Consider the following 19354-nt stretch of genomic DNA (forward strand, 5'->3'; position numbering starts at 1 on the left):
AGCCTTATAAAAGAGAGCTTTATAAACAAGTGGAGTACGTCCCTTTTTAAATAGGAAAGTCCAGTTAATGCCTTCAGTGCCTCAGGACGAGCGACGCACATACCGGACATGCCATCCAGCGGAAGGGACACCTAGGTTGACCCTACAGATAAGCACTGATCATCCTGACTGCCTGCAAAGGTCCCAGGCATGCACTGCAGAAGGTCAGGTGACACTTTATACCTAGAGTTTCCACACAAATTCCTGGGCCCTTGAGGTTTTGTGGATGGAAGCTGGAAGAGACCACCGCATACTGACTTTTTTTTTTTTTCCAGATGTAAATCAGTTTGTGCCAAACACCCATTGGATGGTTTGCCAGCGGAGCTGAAGGAGTGAGAAACGATTACCTGTGATGATTGCGGGGTCCATCCAGCTGCCAGAGCTGTCCCAATTCAGGCTGTCGGTGGTGGCAGTGTTGGACGTTGGTACACTGTGGTTGGCGTTGGAGGGGGAGGAAGCATTGGGCAGTCCACCAAAGCTGATGTTAATGTTCGGTAGAAGTGCCCTTAGCCCGTCCTGCCATTCCTTCATATTTAAACTCTCTACAGAACTGCTGTTGTCTAGGAGATTTACCAACAAAACAAAAAAAAAAACAAAAAAAAAATGAAAGATAAAAAAAATAAAAAGCTGAAGTTAGAAACAGATGTCCTTCTTCGGTGGGGTATGGGATTTTGTTTTTACTTTTTAAAATCAAGCATTTAATACTTTCCCTGTCCAAAAACTAGGGTCAATGTTTATATGGTTGATCAATTATCCAGAGGATTGGCAGGTTTTAAACCAAGTGTAAAGGAGTGGGAGAAAGATTTAACTCCTCCCCCAACTCCCCATTTTTATTTTTTTTTTTTTTTTTTTTTTTCAGTTCATGGACTCAATTCCTCAAGGGCACAGAGGCTCTCCCTCCACTACTAATCAGATAAAACATACCAGATCCTTTACGAGAAGGCCTCTGGCACAAGTCAGCTAACCCAATTCATCTGCTTTATCAATGGGCAGCAGATCTGAAAGGGTTGTCTTCTCTGAAGTATATTAAAATGAAGAAAGGCTAGGTAGGGCTTTGCTACAGAAACCGAACATAATTAAAGCTCTCGAGGAACCAGGGAGGCAGGGGAACATCACAGGTCTTTTCTGTTTTGTATAGGCTGATCATTCACAGCTCTACAGGTGTTCTTCAAGAAAATGGTAACTAAGATCTCATGAAGTTGGAAGGAACACGATTTCCTCTTGCAGTTGAAGAACAGTAGAAAAAATTCTTTAAAGACCTGTTAGAGTAAGTTCTGGCACAGCAGCATCCTCAAACTTTGGTTAGATGCAAACCAGCTGGGTACCACGACTGTCAGATCTGAACTATTTGGCTAAGTTACTCAGGGCACGTATTGAAAAGGGACAACTTGGTTGTTAACAACAAACGATCCCCAAAAACAATTTGCAAACCATGCTACCTAAAACAGAGCATCAGATTCTTCAAACCATCTCCTTCTTTTGGTATGCAAAAGCAAAACAAGCAAGAGCATCTTAGTATTTACAATCCATACAGAAAGCCGTATTTAATATTATCTTAGAGTCAAATATATTTAAAAGGAGAATGGTGGGTAGCATGCTTATACTATGCTCTGATGAAAACTCTGAAAACAACCTTTTTTTTTTTTTTTAAAGCCATTTCTGCCTGTCCTAATTGCAGAAAAGATATTGATGTTAGCCAGGATATCACTGTGAGATACATAGATGACAGTGCTACTTCATCAATAGAGATTTAAGTCTTGATGGAAAATCAGAGGATGTTGCTAACTTGCAACTCCATACTTGGACCCTGAAAAAAGCAGACTCCCTTGCAAGCAAACCTGCCCAGGCAATTTTTGTAAGGGGCAATTCTTAGGAAGAACTGGTGCCTTTTGTTAGGTCTTTGTAGCAACAAAAAAGCAAGTTCTTGAAATCTTGTGCTTTCATAATGAACTTTCCCTTCTGAGACTGGATTTGTATTTTCTCTTTAAAATAAACCCAATGTAAGATGTTCTTTCACTCCAGACATGTAATAACTTCAGTCACAAATAACGATAAATCATGCTTCAGCCTATATCATCAGCTGAACTCAAAAGCAAATTTCTACGCTGATCTGCTGTATCCACTTGGTCAGTGACGACTGCTGGAACGACACCTGCATTTGCTTCTACCCCTTCACACGTCTCATACAGACGCTTGTGCTGGAGCAGCTGTGTGCACGTCCCTGCATTGCAAATCAGCAGCTGACATCAAGAATGTCTGCGGCCAAACTGCTGCTGCCTGTGGAGCCTGGAAAGGGGTTAAGCACAAACGCAAGGAAGGTACTACAAAGATCATCCCTTTTGCCTGGACAAGTTTGTGGGGCAGAATTTGATGGTTGAGTGATGTTATCCCCATTCACTGGCTGGGGCTAAGCAATTACTCTTCTCCAGAGGGCAGTGCATGAACTACCCCGATGGGGAAGAAAGAACTCAAGTGTAAGCAAAGAAAAAATCCTGTCAAAGTAAACTCCAAATCTTGTCTAATACACGCACCACGTTTCATCTAGAGATGTTAAATGTCAAATGTTAAGTGCTACAGGAGGAAAAAAAACAAACTAGTAACTGCAGTTCTGTTTTGTGCAAGTAACTCAGACCGGTTTTTAGTAAGCTTAGCACACAGACATAAGAAAAGCAACCCAGAGTCCCAGCTTATATGTCGCTATCTCCATAGATGTGTGGCAGGAAAGTGGTCTACAAGTCATAGGGGATGAGAAGAACAGGCTTTTCACTGACTTGTCCTAGCTGCTATTCATTTGCTGTTGAGTCATAGTGCATACTGCTAGCTTCCATTTCTAGTTCCGTTTCTCCTACTGTGTAAATATGACCTACTGCCTGTTCTCCTTAGAGCTCCCACTTTTTTCCCTGCAATATGATGGCACACAGACAGTTTTAAGGAACTTATTTTTTCACTGAGACCTGTAAGATTTATTTATTTTCAATCTAGTTATAGAATCTTTTTTCCTGGGTTAAAAAAATTGTTTTAAGTGCTAGCCAGAAATATCTTTGATTTTTGCCCAGTCCTTCCAAGCATTCATTAAAACGCTTGAGAAGTTCCAAAATTCATCTCTCAGGGCAACATTAACCCTTTCACAATCACAGAAATCACTTTGTGATGGATTTCATATGGCACAGCATCAGTTTCCACTTCAGTTTTTCGCCACTGCTTCCAAAAGCTTGTGCAAAGCAATGCAGTTCAGTTTAATTACTTCAAATGTGGGGCAAAACGCACACACAGGATTCTTACTAAGACGAAGTGTAAGCTAATATAATTACCAAATTCTTGTGAGTTGGGGATCTGCAAGCTCCCCATGGACTTAATCACAGATACTACTAACTCCCAGCATGCCTGCAAAGCTCATGAGTGAGCAAATAAACCACAAACTTGCAATGTATGTATGGAACATGCACACACTATGCTAATTAATGTCACTGAGAAAGTTCAGTGAAAACAAGGCCATCAAGATGATACCATTTATAAGAAATGGGATAGAAAAACAAATACCACGTGGCAATAGGCCATCTTGGGCTAGAAAACATGGATTATTGTCACGTTATACTCCATATACTGAAGACATTGTACAGGGTTCATAAGAGTCCAGAAGGATAACAAGCATTTGCAATAAAATATTTTCAATGGAACCTCTTCAAGGAATGGAAAAGACTGACACTTTCTGATGAAGGGCCATCTGTGAGGCAGGCACTGCATACCACTGCTATTCACCCAAACAGAATATAAGATAGAGTAATAGAAAAACTTTCAGTACAAAATGGATTAAAAGGATTCAATATCATAAAATGATATTATTTGCTAGCAACAATGAAGTTTTAATTATCAAAATCTTGTGCTCCTGGGTACAAAAAGAGGCAGATTTCAGATGTCCCTTTCTCAGATAGCTGAGATTGTGGAGGCTGAAAGGCAAACTATGACAAAAGAGATTCTGCCTTCTGACAGCAGAGAAAAAGCAAGCACCACATTACTGAGGCACCTGTAACAGGTTTCCAGCTTCAATAACAAACACAGAGTTGAAAACAACAAACCAAAGCTTCACAGCCTTCTCCCAGCCCCCAAGGAGAAATGCAGCCATTACTCTTGTAATATGGGATGTGGTAAGGGACTATGTGCATTAGGGGGTCAGAGCAGGAGGGATCGATAGAGTGTAGATGGTAAGGCTCTATCCCCCTTCCTGCACCACCCTCTGAATCCTCAGTTACTGGGATCAGGTGAAACACTCAGCTGGAAAGCATCCTGATGCAAACCAGTACCATGAGCAATCCCCGAGCACCATACACAGCAGGACTCAAACCAAAACAATTAAATCAGCATGTCTCTGATGGAATCTGTCAGGTTGTAAGTGTAAGTGAAAAATAAGTCGACCACACAGGTAGAAGTTACACCCACCAACTTACAAAAACGAGCTCCCTCAACACATTATTTTTTATCAAGTTTATGGCTATCATAAAGCTAGTACTGTATTTATAAACAAAAGGTTAACTTCCAATTACTACAGATCCACTACAAATAGCATTTTCTTACCTTACCCAACTTCACTTCCTGATACAAAACACATTCAATTTTTGACTGGCTAACGACTTCAGTTGGACACCATAACCTATGAACATGAGAACCAATGCACTATCCCTTCTCTTTCTGAAGGAGTAGAAATACTGTCTCCTTCAAGAGCCTCATCCTACTTTAAAGCAGGATGACCAAGGATAGTGGGAAAACATAGAAGAAAACAAGTCCAAATCCAGTTAAAAGCAATGAAAAGATCTTATACATCAAGATGAAACAGAATGCATTAGAGATACCTCCCAGCCTAGTTTCTAGCACAACAAAACAGCCTGATGAAGTTTCACTGAAAGCATCACTATTTGTATGAAAAATAGACTCAAATACTGTTTTCTGACTGTATCAAACTTCAGTCTCCTCTTGGTGTGCATTTCATAACCCCATCTGGTCAAGTGAAAACTTGAGTTTCCAGAGATGAACAGATTAAACAGTTATGAAACAGCCTGGTTGGTGACATAACTTAATATATTCTGATAGACAACACTATAACGCAGACCCAGAGGTGTTTCAAATCTGGCTATACCACACTGGTGATATTGGTTCCCTAACATTTATGCCCAGGGTAATGGGACACCAAGTCTTAGTGCATTTGGTGGGAGATGAGCTCACTATGATCAACTCTGTATCAACATTCAAACAGTACCTTCTTAACTAAGAAGGAAGAGCACAAGATCCTCACATTAAGAGCACTACAAGCACAGTTCTTTGCAAAAATTATATCCAAGTTAATGCAAGAGTCTGATTGTACTAACTGCATAAAACTTAAAATATCTTTATGCCAGGGGTCCTACATATTCTTGTTGACTTTTCAGCAGGACTACTCTGTAAATGTAGGCTGCAATTACTTTTTAATAGATTGGTACCCATCAGCATGCCACGTGTGTGGCCACGGCACTCAACAGTGCTGCTGACCAGCCCCAATCAAACGAAAGAAATTCAGAGGAAAAACCACTGTGTGAGAAAAGAAATGAACATATTGTAATGTCACGTAACTAACCGCACAAGCTAGCATCAAGTGCAGAGCGCATCACGGTATACTCAGTAACTGAATGCTTGTTGCAATGATCTGACTCAAAGGAGGTCCTTACCAAATCTTCAAGGATACCATAAAATGAAAGTTTTTAAGCCTTGGCAAAACAACCAGAATGACAAAGTTGGGTCCAAAACAGAAATAACAATAGTAATTCAAAAAAGAGACAGGAAAGAGAACCTTAAAGAGTTTACCAAGAATTTTTCAACTTGATCAGAGACAAGTATGACCACCACAAAGAGCCCCACACCTTTGCAGTGAGATCTCTATCAGTCCCATTTTAATAGATACCACAGTCAACTCATGCATTCTGTGAAACATTCTGTTAAAGAAGCCATTGTCACTTCAGAACAGATTCTTTCCATTTTAGAATGACCTTCCGCTATTAGTATTTCTCTTTGGCAAAAAGTTGTCCAGTAATTCACTTTGTAGGAAGAAGAGGACATTCTGATATATCCTAAAATGAAGTGATTCCCATTATGTGAGATACACAAGTTTTTGGTTCAAAAGTCTTTGAACCAAAGCCTCTACACTTAACCATCTAAGCAGTGATAATAAAAACTGTACTTGTGACACTAATAGAAATAAGTTTGTCTGCTCAGAGTTTTTAAATATCACTTAAACTGCTAAAGTCTGAAGGACTCGGTTCTCAGACTCCTGAAACCTACGATTTCTAGGAATCCCAGAAAGTTTAAAGCACGAGGTTAAACACACAGATACACAGGTCTGAAAACATCACTCTCAGAAGGTGGCTGAATCTGCCCACATTCAGACTCCAGCACTGCTCGTCAGGAACACAAGTAGCCACTTTGAATAAAGGGTAATAGAAAGTAAAGCTTCACAGATATTCTCTACACACAGGAAGCAACTTGGCAATCTAAAAAAGTTAGACCTTTCTAAACATCATTCCCCAGGGCAGTTTTCAAAGCAAGATCATATGCTCATGATCTCCAGCAGCAAGGGGAGCAAAGAAACACAGACGCAAAATTGGGTTTGGTAACAGAGATACTACTCTGAACTTTAAAGTAATGCAAGTAAAGCAGCTTTTATCTTGCCTCTACATTGATTTCTATGGTTAGATCAATTCCACATCTACCCAAATTAAGAGAGGTCATATGAATCAAAAAGCACTATTTTTTCACTTCTTAAATAAAGTGCAACATGCCTGTAAAGTGAATTATAAAGTACAAGATGAAGACACAGAATTCTAAAGAATGCACTTTAAAGGGGAAAATAAATATTTTTTTCTCCTAAATTTTGCTTTTTTTCTGAAGGTCTGATAGCATAACCTGTGACTGAGTAACTACTGAGAGATATTCAACAAGACCCATATTCACTTTAATGTACAGCATCAGAACTTGTATTAGATTTGAGAAAAGCCATTTTATATTAGTATTCTGTCCTTGTGACCGACTTATACATACCATGGCTTAAGAGATCAAATCTAATACATAATTACAGCAACCAGCCACCTAATTTTAAGCTATAAAGAAATTTCACATCAAAGATTCTAACTGTCTTTGAAACATTTGCCTGAGCTTAGGTCAGATGTTTCCAAAGCATGCTGGAGCACTGCAGCCTTTTTATCACGGACTTTAATTATTTATTGCTGTAATATAGCATTACAGTGTACAACCTCCATCTACATGCAAAAATGACAACATATTTTGTAGTACTTTCACCCTTGTCAGTAAATGTCCTTTCATGAGCTAATTCCTCATCCAGAAACGGATCCTCTAAGAACACACACAGTTCTTCCAGCAGTAATACTAAATCTTAATATAAACCCAAACTGAGCTACAAAGACTGTTAAGACACTGCAATTAAAAAGATAATTGGAATCCTACATGTAGGACATTTTGATAAATCCCAGAAAGACATGCAATTCCCATTCAGTTGAGAAAAATAAGTAATTTTAACATAAGAATGTCTTTTACTATTAGTTCCTGCATCAGACTTCAATCTCACCAGGTTACACCTTACTTCTCAGTTGAAAAACGCTTTCATTTCAAATGAAAATCCTTTAAGGGTACTATTATTTTTTTAATTTTTCCTTAATGTGTAACAGTTACTTCTGAGGTTTATTTGTAAATACACAATTCTGTGGGAAGATAAAGCTTCAAGAAACTTAAAAAGTAAATCTTTCATGACAATAAATTAGTTTTGATTACTAACTTTGAATAGAGATTACATATTTAAATAAAGTTTATTTAGAAATAAATTTATATAGAAAGCTTATTAACTGTCTGTGCTTTTTGTTAAGGTCGATCAAACTAGAATTTGTGTATTTGGCTTAATCCACAACGGCGTGAAGCTTGAAGTCTTTTCACAAGATGTGGCTTTGTTTGACATTATTTGTTTCACAGAGCTTTTATAACATTTGGTGAATCATCCTTAAAGAGTTTGGCAGAGAGAAGGTCTTGCTTTTATAACCAATAAATTCAGTCTACCATCCATAAAACACAGACAAGGTCCCCGTGCCACTGAAGTTCCTTTGGTGAGACTGCTACAGACATGGAACAGTCAGGAAAGGCTGACTGGAAATCCCTTCCCTCTGTTTCCCCTGGATTCTGCTGGAGAGTTGCTCCAGAGCTGCCAGGGTGCAAATTAGGTGAGCCACTAAGGCAAATTTTAGCCAGTGAAGCATTTATTTCAAATCTAGCTATGTTAATGTGATTAGTCATTCCTCTGATACAGTGCAGCCAAGAGGATTTTTATTACACTTTTTCTTTACATTGTGACTCTTTCAAAGCAAAATTATGCAATTAAAAGCAGGCATTGTGCCACTCAAAAATGGCTTTCACTGCCATCAAAGACTTTTATAATTTCTCAGAGAATAAACAAAGCTCCCAGGGACAAAAACATAATATTTATACATTAAGCTTTCTTTGGGATAGTATTTCCTGTACAATTGTAAGAAATAAATTCACAGTCTTTTCAGAACAGTTGCAAAGATCAGCACCAAAAACGCAATGGGGCAAGGAGGGGGTGAGATGAGATTTTAAGACAGATGGAGAAATAGCAAGACTTGAAGGACAGGTGCTGGGGATGAATTTCTCTCAGATCATGACATGACTGTGTTATATTAGATAGAATTACTAGTGAATACAAAGCACGTAAAAGTGAGGAACAAGATAATAGAGGTACAATAAGGAATATCCATAACAGGTTTCAAACAATGTGACTTAAATCTTGACGTTGATTTAATGTTTTAAAAATTAGTCTGAAATCCCACTTCCACATACTTTATTTTAAATTTAGCAGCATTAAAAATAGCACCTCCAGAGGAAGGGAAGTGAGCAAGTCAAGAGTTTGTTTCCAAATGGAATTAACTTGTTACATATGGTGCTGAACACTGCCTCTTAACTAGTGAAATACATTAGTTCTGACAGAAATAAAAGGAGAAGAATGAGAGCTAGAGCTTATAAATAAATGCTGAATTCCAAGGGGGGGGGAAGGGGGAAAACAACACACTGGCACACAGCACAGCCAGAAGATGATGGAGGGAGAGGAGGGCAAAGGCCTTGCAATCTTCCTGACAGAAATTGGTTTGAAGCACAAGAACTGCAGAGCATTCAATCATAAAGATTACACCAAGAACTGTATCATCTCTGCTGAGGAGAGCAGAGCACACATGACTTCTGTAGTAGTCCAAACAGCTTTTTTTTTTTTTTTTTAAAAAAGTAAATTTAAAAGCAGTGTTCAGTCCTTTAATTTCAAATAAAGTGCAATCTTGATATTGGTGTAACATCCACTTTGAAGAGTAGCTTCCCTGTACTCTGCAAAGATTCCGGCCTTCAGAGGTGCCAAATCTGGCACTTAAACTATTAGCTGCATCACTTCCAGTATTTATACCTCATCAGCTAATACTTCAGCTACAGGCAGCCATGGATCTAATCAGGAGCACAGAAAAGAATGTTCAGCTGCAGTGCTTTCCACGCTGCTGCCGACAGAATGCCAAATGTCAGCAAAGACCAGCAAGGGAGCAAGCAGTCTTCTTTAAAGGCTTAGAACAAATTTAATGGACTAATACTTCCTACTGTTAAGTGTAAGACCATCTGTACTTAAAACGGGCATTAAACCTTTCACGCATTGCCAGGTCAAGAGGAAAAGTGTAGCAAAATGCTCTTCCAATCCACTACAATCAAATAAAGGGACATGAGGCATTACCATTTAAACTGCATTAGCTGTTGTTAGGAGGATGGGATTTAGTAAGTTTTGTACACAGCATTTTGAGATTGAGTTTTACAACTTATGGCATTGAACAGCAACACGACACAGGTCAGACCCTCTTTTGGAATGGAAAAGAAAGGAAAAGTAGCAAAAGCAAAACAAAAAACAAACACAAAAAAACCCACCAAATCCTGAAGAACTTCATAACAAATGTTAAGCCAAAAACCACAGGAAAAGGTCAGCACATATGCTGTCATTTCAGTTTCTCTGGATTTCTGCTTCTGCATAAAACAAGTCATGATTTCGGTATTAAGTATCACCCTAGACAAAATCCAAACAACAAAGAAATTTGTGTCCTAAATGGAAATACGGTTGCATTTTGGGAAAACGCCAAGTCAAAGACTCAGTACAAAAAAAGGACAGTGCTGGTTCTGATACCTCACTCTTCTCCATAATCCGAAGTCTAAAACAAGTCATTATTAATATATCAGGATGTTTCCTTCTTTCATTAACCTTGCCCCAAAGGTGGCATTAGACAAGAAAGGATTTGGCGTTCAAGATGAGCTTGATAGCTAAAGACATGGAATCAGGAGAAGATGCAAACAAGTAAAACTATTGAAGTGTGGAAAAGCTCAAGACTTAAGTCTAAATGTAGGCAAGACTCAAAAGTATGCACGATAATCAGTGTCTTGTATGCGATGCCATTACTGCAATGACTGCTGGATGGCACCCAAATCTAGCAATAGGTCTGTCCACTATTTATTGACTCAGTCTTTTAAACTTTGCATATTAAAGAGATAAGCTACAATAACAAAAAGCCCTTGATAGAACAATATTTGGGTTTACCTATTATTTCCACCTACAAAGACTTACGACATTCAAGACCCATTTTGAAATTCCAGGAACAACTCACAAAGTCTGCTGCTATCTCCAATAAGTTTCAGATTAAAAAAATTGATTGATTTTACAGCTGATATTTTCAAAGACAACATAAAAAAAAGTCCTTCCTTCTAAACAGGCTTTAATTCTTTATGTTCTCTATCTCTCTGTATTCACAACCGACACATCTATCACAGATTCCTAATATCTGTGCGAAGAATATACACGCAATGTGGTACAGAATGAGCCTTGAAAAGTTGCAATTCAGCCACCTCATTGTTACTGAATTGAGAAGTTCTTGCAATTATGTTTTCATTTGGAATTAAATTCAGGATAATTATGAAATTAATGTATGAAATTACAGCTGGTGTCAGAACGCCAATTACTCACGTCTTACATAAAACTGACAGGAAAGGTGGATTAATTTCCAGCTTTTCGTTCTACTTTTATCTGTAATTTTATTCTTACACTTCTTCTATATAATAAAAACTATGCCTATCAACCACCCAGTAAGCTACATATTATTTATTTTTCCAGTACTAATATGTACATATATTATCATGTGTCTCAAAAGATACTGTTAATGTAGGATCTACTCTGTGACTGATTCTGTGACCATACCTAGAATTTTAGAATTAGGCAGTCAGTTTTAGAATTAGCACCAGGCAGGCTAGCAAAGATGACAGTGTATTAGTTATTGAAGTACAAGGCTTCCTGATAGCCTAAAGTAATACTTAAAGTATAACATCCACACACACTGCTGTCAGTTTATCTTTCCTTTGGTTTTATGTGAAGAACAAACAACAGCTACACAATCTAAGTTTGGACTGTTTTACAAGCAAGCTGTCTGGAAAGTCATCACTAAACTTTTCTCCTAAAGCATATTTATAGTTTTAATTATACTGCAAACTTTCTAACCCATCCCATTCCAGAGAATAGCAACAAGCCTGATCTGTTTGCATCAGCTATTTTGCAAAATCATATTTTCTGGGGGGAGGGAGAGATTCAATTTGATTGAAAAGTTCCTTTAAGGACTGGGGACAGACATTTCTTGATGAGCATGGCAAATTTCAAGTATAGTCAATTTTATTCTGAAGTCAACCGTGTCATGGTGTCATTTCACCAGAAACAGTAGAATACGATTAATAAATACCAATTGTGAGAAAGAGGCTACCAAATCCCATACAAGTTATTTTTAAATGAGAACTTAGAAATACTAGGTCTTCCCATTTACTGTGCTTCACAGAACAGAACAACTTGGATATGTGGAGGTATAAACACAGCACAGCTCTGATTTGAGATGAGACAAGACTGCTTTAGAGTATTACATATAACATGCCAAACGTGAATGCTTGGCACTCACATGAATACTAACGTCTACATAAGGTAGAAGCAGCAGGAGTTCAGAAGACATTGTCTTCACACAAGCTCCAAAAACACAAATAGACATAAATGAAGTCAACTGAATTTGAGATTTAAAATCTAGCTAACTTCAAATTGAGGTTTTAAGATGACTTTAAAAACTTCTTGTTTTCACAGAAAAGGAAAACAAGGACTGGTTAACCACAGCAGGCAAACTAATCAGATGATGCATGGAAAAGAATGTTTTCCATTATTTGAATGGCAGGTCAAATATAATTTGCTTTAGAAAAATTAAAAACTGTAAAAATTGATCAGAAATCTTAGGAAACATGCAACTTTGACAGAAATTGGGGATCTCTGCTAGAAAACAACTTGAAGTTTTGCTTACACTCAGTTTCTTTTGCTGTTACAGCTGCAACAGCCAAGTTGATGACATTTTCTAACACACCCTAATACATACTAGGAAAAAACCTAACAAGAGGAGCTTTGGGTGTGTTACAATTAATCTCTCTATACCACTGAATGGGTATAACAATACATGTGGCCTTCTTAGGTCAGCTGGAGCATGTAACAAACCTCTAATATAAAGTCCTGTTTTGGTGGATTCTTTATTGATATACAACTTCCCTCCCTGTAAGCCCATCAAGTAGGTGAATCTATAAATCAAACAGGGAAATCCTACAATTACATACCTCCTGCTGATAGATTGAAAGCAAGCGTAAGGAACTGGTATTATTCTTTCAAAAAAGGATTTGTTGAGAGGCTTGTACACTAAATACAGATTTGAAGCTAAAATTCATAAATTGGAAACTATCAAGTCAGCATATCAAAACATGGGCACCTCCTGATTTTCAAATTACTTGCATTTCTGAAGCAGTTAGAATCACTGCAGGAAATCCAGTGTACTACATGCTATACAAATAACACAAGCACCAACTATCAAGCAACACCAGATTGACTTGAGACTTCTGACAACATGAAAAAAAGCAGTAAATCTGTGTTTGCACAGACTTTTTCCAAGTTACATAGAATTAACATGCAAATTGGCTGAGAAGCATTTGCACAGCAGCAACTGGTGCTAACTATAAACTAGGCAACAGTGTTAACAAAAGCCTAAAACCAATATAAAAGAACTTTCCATAGAGACTACAGCAGATGTTTGTTTTCCATTCTTAGCACTGCAACTGCCAAAGATAGAGAGATCAATTGGATCTAATTTTGTTGCATACAAAAAAAGATACACTGAAGTATCATTTCTGTTGCCTAAAAACACGCAGGAAAATCACACGAAACGGGCTGCATGTAGCAAACAGGAACACAACTGGTTCCTACAAAGAAATCCACTTTCCAACTGCTAAAATGAATTAAAATAATGCAATTTGAAGAACACTTTTTGCAAACTTAGAAATAACCTGTGCTGAAACAGATCGTTTTTCAACACTGAACGCTTTTCCACACCCTCCTACTCCACAAGACAGTAGTGTTACCAACCCTATGATTAGCAAGTTTTAGAACTTTGAGATGAAGTCAAAACTGTGGGTTGTAACATTATTCCAAGTTCTTTATAGTTTACAGAGAACCAATCTGCACTCCTAGAAACACTACTTTTTAACACCATATAGGAAGAAAAAACCCAACTCCCCCCATTTCAATGCAACCAGTAACAGTATTTTTTGTTTAAAACCTTTGTCACTGCCAGCATAAAGACTTTTGAACTACTTGCATTTGTCCTCTGGACTAAATGATTATATTACAAATCAGCTGAATGATCCTGTACTGTAGCTTTAACAAGCCTCCAGAGAGTACAAAGAACAGAGAAACACAGCCAGAAACAGCACTTACATCAGAGCATCAAAACCAAGTAACTTCTTCTACATCACTATCACCCAGTACAGCTGATAGTTCTCAAAATCCAACAACAACAAAAACCCACATCATCAAAATCTCAAGCAACAGTTTTCCCTACCTCAAGGCTATAAAGAGCTTACAGAGTTTCTACTTGTAGTTTAGTATGAAACTAACATTTTTTTCCCTACTAGGATAAGAGAACTTGTGTGGGTCAAGGTACGTAGTAACTGTGGAAGCAGTTTTAAAAGTTCACTTCTGGAATCTGACCAGAACAATGACTGCTCCTTAGCTGTAATGCTTACTGTAAGAGCCTATCAATTCACTCAGAACAGCCTGGAATAGTGTGACTATGCATTTATTTATTCCAACATCAGGGCCCTCACAATCAGGACGAATCCTCTTACACACATTGCAAGCATCCGATCAGTGAAAGATTATCACAACATTAAGGCCGTCTGCAGCACAGGAACGAACAGCACTGAGTGTTTTATTATGCAGTCACCTGGTTGTGCACAAGAGGGAACAACCCCAGCCAAGACATCAGGCACTAATTATCATTACAATATTTTTCAGTTTTAGGAACTCTGATCAGCACCTGCATGTCAACATGAAAGTCACAATGCACTTTCAGGGCCTACTTACTAATCTTAAGAAAAGCCCAGTCTGGCAAAACTGAAGAACCAAAATACCAATCTGCTTAGGCATAAAATTAAACGGGCACAGAATACTCCACCTTCCTTATAAAGCTCAATGTTACAAGGCTAAACATCCACTTTAAAAAAAAACACATGGAAAGGGCATATTTAAAATGATGTTCTCCCTCTCTTCATAAGCCTAGTATAACAGTTAAGAGATAAAGTTCTACCACTTGTAGCTGGCTATTTCTTTTTCCTGTCCTGACTCAGAGCTCTAAGCTGAAAGCATGAAATAAAATCACATTCACGGCTGTCCTGATTCACCTACCTGATATAGGGATCCCTCCCAGACCTGTGCTGTGTTGTGGTTGGAGATTCAAGTCCAAGAAATTACTATTTGAGGTGGGATTTGCTGTGTGGTTCAAGTGCATGATGCTATTGCGTGGAAAGGCCATCCAAGGATAGCGAGCTGCTTGGCCTGGAAAACTGAAGGAGTTGTAAACTGCTCGATGTTGTTGAAACTGTGGGAACCTCTGTGGCATGACTGGAAAGGTGCTACTGAGAGAGTTGGCATTTGCGGGTGCAGCAGGATGCAGAAATCCAGAGCCTGGCCCTTTGGCAGCTGTAGTGTGTGGGGAAGGGTTCTGAAGAGATGTGGGCGAGAGGGAAGGTTGGTCTTGAACTGACAGTTCCTTCTCAATCAGGTCTGCTAAGGCTTTGCGGGTGACGTCAAAGGGGTCAAACCCTAAGTCGTCCTCTTGCTGTTTGGAGGAACCAAACCCAAAAGCCGCTTGCCAGTCTGTGGAGGAAGATACTGGTATAGTTTCTGTTGGAGAGGAATAAGATTTAGAACAAGGATTAGTAAGTACTTGCCCACAGAAAAATCTCAGCCTTAGCATGCTTTACTGTTGCGAGTTTATCCCTCACGTAATATTTGTTTGTAAATTGCTCAAAGACAGTATTCATCAGGAACTCCATTTTCAGACAAAAGACAAATTTCTGTTTTAGTTGAAGCTGCAGAACTAGAAAGCAGTGGTTTTACTGCAGAATTCCTTCAACTGCATAAAAACTACTGACAAATAAGTATTTTTCAGGAAAAGCAGAGTAGAAAGAGACCAATGAACATTATAATGTTATGTAATGTTATACTTAACATCCAGTTACTGGAGGGATGTGTAACCAGAGTTTAAAGTTGCTCAATATTTTGTTTAAAGTATTAATGCTGTGCAAGAAACTAGGTGGGAGGACATAGGGTGGAAGGGGGTATTCCCACAGATACTTCTGAGTAGCAGTTAAAGAAAAAAAATGGCTACTACTATTGAAACAACAAGCCAAAGTCCTGAGTGTGCACCTGGATTAAACAAAGGAAATAAGGCACTGTGTTACAAGACACCATTAAATATTCTTAAGCAGCATTGCAGAGTCTTCTCTGAATTTTCAGTTGGCACTTATTCCCTTATACTGCTTAAGTTTTTTAGTTCAGGTTTAGAGCATGCTATTTCAATTTTCAGAATAGTTCTCCTTGAAACTGCACTGAAGAAAGCAAAGTTCAAGGAGGCAGCATCACTTACATTAACTCCCTCTGCTGGTAGGGAACCTAGACTGCTGCTTAAGCCTAGTATCCTCTCAAAAAGAATATCTATAACTCAATTTCTAGAAAAAAAAAAAAAAAAGACAAACTCCCTGCCCTTCACATTTTTACTGTAATAGCAATAATATATTTTTAATAATTATGGAAAAAAAAATCTGCTACTTGGAAGTTGTCTCCCACTGCTACTTAACCTTCACACTATTGCGTGTATAGTATATTAACAGCGTGTTATTTTCCTGGTAATATTATTTAAAAATATTTCCCAGAAGGGAGAGAAACATTAAAAGATTAGCCACTAAGCTACCAGATATAAAAGTATCATTACATTCTATTTATTATCATTCTTATTTTATTTAATTTTCTACCACAGCTCAGGTTTCTAATTCGAGAACTTTAAAATACTGTTATCCATTCCCAAGACTGTACCAATACACCTAATACATCTAAAAAGACGTTTCACTCAAGTGAAGTGGTATTTTGTGCCTTCCAGTTACTGCCTTTAATGGTACTTTTATCTTCTCTGAATATATATAATCTCACTTCAGAAATATTCATCTTCAGATAACTACGCAGGATACGTAAGAAAATTTGGAATTCTGCTGCACAGAAGTAGGCAAATGGCTAAGAAAAACAAAGCAAGTGCTCAGTTTACTTAGCCATGCAGTTGGAAAACTCGAAAAGTTTCTTTCAGGAGAAAATTTATGTCAATGCAATTCGTCTGTACAGTAGTGAAACCATGAAAAACATTTGTGAATCAGAGACAGTGATATAAAATATACCCCAGAGTTTAGTTTCAGACATCAGTTGCAAAAGCAAGCAATACACAGCAATGTAAGCTGGGTGCAGAGCTGTGCCTACCTGATGTGAAGAGGCTCTGTGGTTCTGGTGCTGTAGGCCAGTCATTTGAAGTCTGTGGAGAGCTGGGGAATGGAGGAAGCCCACTGGGGATGGGGTTAGGGTGCCGGAAGTTGTCAGAGAAGAGCGACTGTGATTCTGTTACAGCTCCTTCAAAAGGAGACCGCGCACTGTGGTTAGATGAACTGATGGGTATGGCTGGATTGGGTTTTGTTAAACCAGGCGGCGGTGAAGGTGTGTCACTATTTGTTATCTACAGGCAAAGGACAAAGAGAGACAATTAGGTCATGAGAGTTTATGCATATTCCTCACTAGCAGTTGAAAATTCTCCTCAAAACTTCCAGCTGCTTTTAGTTTAGTTATATCATTCAGTATGATTTTTAACATTAGGCCAACTTAGCAGTAGCACATTTTAGTTTTATTTAAAATTACACCATACTTCAGAAAGTATTTGCCTCTCATAATATAAGCTGCACCAAACCAAACAAACTCAATTCATGTGTTCACAGGATTTATCTTTGTCTTACCTGCTGGGAGCTGTCACCATTTCCTATACTGAGGGAATCTGAAGGTTTGTCGATAGGGCTGCAGAAGTGGGAAGGGAAAGAGTCAGTAAGTTACTTAAGTATTTAATGTGAATATCAACGTTTGATTTTGTAGTGATAGAAAAGCTTTGAAGTAAACCAAAATTAAACTGGAGGAGTTAAGAAGGAAAAAAGTCGACTCTTTGAGACTTTAGTTGTAAACATTCCAATTATTTGCCATATAACATTTCTTCCCATGACTCTCCACTCTGCTTGTGGAGTACCCTGTTACGGGACAAAAGAAAAGTTATAAATGCCTTCAGAGTAACTCTGCCACTCCAAAAACAAACAAACAAAAAAACTTATGTTCTATAGCAGCATTCCATTTGTGATCAGTTCTATCTCTTTTATTACTGGAGTAAAACTCAGGAACAGATTTGTTTTCTCAATTCTGAAGTTGTCAGTTCCCATATAAATCCTAAATAAATCTAAGGAAAGAAGAGATTAAATTAACTACCTAATCCTGGTGTTAAGAAAAGCTTTGAGGCTGACAGGAAGCTTGGTCTAATAAAAATTAGTTCCAAGGTGAGAAAATTGATTTTTGAGATGACAGAAAGCAAAAAATGCAGGAAAATATAACAAAAATTGTCAATAAATGAGAAGAGAAGGTACAGCAGAAAGCCACCTCAGAATGCTACTTACTAAGAATTAACATGACTCAGCTAAAATGGCACACCTTGGGATTCAAGATTTGACAGGCACTTGTGAACAGCCTTAATTATACTAAATAACACAATAATGAAATGGTGAAAGTTTAAGTTAAGCTCTAAGGCAGAGATTTTCATCTGAAAAATATTTTATCTGCTCTTAAAAGAATACACACAAGCATCTGACTGCATAGCCCCAAACACTAGTCCTACAGACAGTGACCAGAGGTAAGATTCTTAGGAACATGACAAATTATGGGTGGAACCTGTTACTGCAAAGTAAATATAAATATGTCATTTTAACTGGGTGCAGACTTCAGATTCTAGCTACACTTTGTTTTCAAACACTCCTTGCTGTTGAAAAGCATAACACTGCATAAAGCCACAAAGCAAAGTCCAAAATTCAAGGATTTGTTCCTCCACTCATATTTATTCACCCCCTCCAAGACTAACTAGTCTAAAGTCACATTTAATTCTTCTCTATTCTAGAGAAATTGTATAAAAGCTACTCATCAATGAAAACAATTTGGGAGCAAAAGAATGCTGAATTGGCATCTCAAAGGTAACTGAAGGTCAAGTACTTACAATCACAAAAGAAAAATCAGAGGAATATTTGCAATTAGGCATTACTCCAGTAAAGACTTACTGGGGTACTTAGTGGTTGAAAACTATTTTAAAAAGTTCTTCTCCTTTGAATAAACTCCCTTATTTTATTAATTTCTGCATACCTACAGCACAGAAATTTGCTGTAGACTTCATTAATCAAATAAAGTTGACTGCAGAGCTCACGTGCCTGGTATGTTTTCTCAAAGCCTTTGATAGGGACTCACAAAATCACAGCTCAGAGCTATGCAACAGGCAACTGTTAATAGCAATAAAGATGCAGAAAGACAATGATCATTACGCTTGAACCTGCTTAAGAAGGCTTTAATTTAAGACACGCTTCCAGACCCCAAGAATGAGCATAATTCATTACTGACTGGTCATAATATTTTACTCATATGTAGTACATGCTTTCCAGAAATGGTGAGGAAGAAGTTTCATGTTAATACTGAGATGCAACCACAGGATCTGCCCACATCTCAGCTGAATTGGTATTACAT

The 19354-nt window shown here is 38.0% G+C and overlaps 2 protein-coding genes across 5 annotated transcripts in view; both read right to left on the minus strand.

Moving 5' to 3' along the window:
* LOC128074003 (solute carrier family 23 member 1-like) overlaps positions 1-15015 on the minus strand; it is a 55557-nt gene extending 40542 nt beyond the window's left edge. Inside the window, exon 1 of the mRNA XM_052669485.1 lies at positions 14903-15015. The gene's annotated coding sequence lies outside the window, so the exon portion shown is untranslated. The remainder of the gene's footprint in view (positions 1-14902) is intronic.
* The window catches only part of CNOT4 (CCR4-NOT transcription complex subunit 4), a 67963-nt gene that overhangs the window by 1765 nt on the left and 46844 nt on the right, over positions 1-19354 (minus strand). For 2 of the 4 annotated variants that reach the window (XM_052669478.1, XM_052669477.1), the window contains exons 8-11: positions 17548-17605; positions 17024-17273; positions 14903-15400; positions 387-599 (exon numbers count right to left, since the gene is read on the minus strand). In XM_052669478.1, coding sequence (XP_052525438.1) covers positions 387-599; positions 14903-15400; positions 17024-17273; positions 17548-17605 — 1019 coding nt within the window. The remainder of the gene's footprint in view (positions 1-386; positions 600-14902; positions 15401-17023; positions 17274-17547; positions 17606-19354) is intronic. The other 2 variants (XM_052669480.1, XM_052669481.1) reach the window with 1 other exon arrangement.

Source organism: Tympanuchus pallidicinctus, unplaced genomic scaffold, assembly GCF_026119805.1.
Source record: "Tympanuchus pallidicinctus isolate F22 unplaced genomic scaffold, pur_lepc_1.0 scaffold8, whole genome shotgun sequence".
In the NCBI taxonomy this organism is placed as follows: domain Eukaryota; kingdom Metazoa; phylum Chordata; class Aves; order Galliformes; family Phasianidae; genus Tympanuchus; species Tympanuchus pallidicinctus.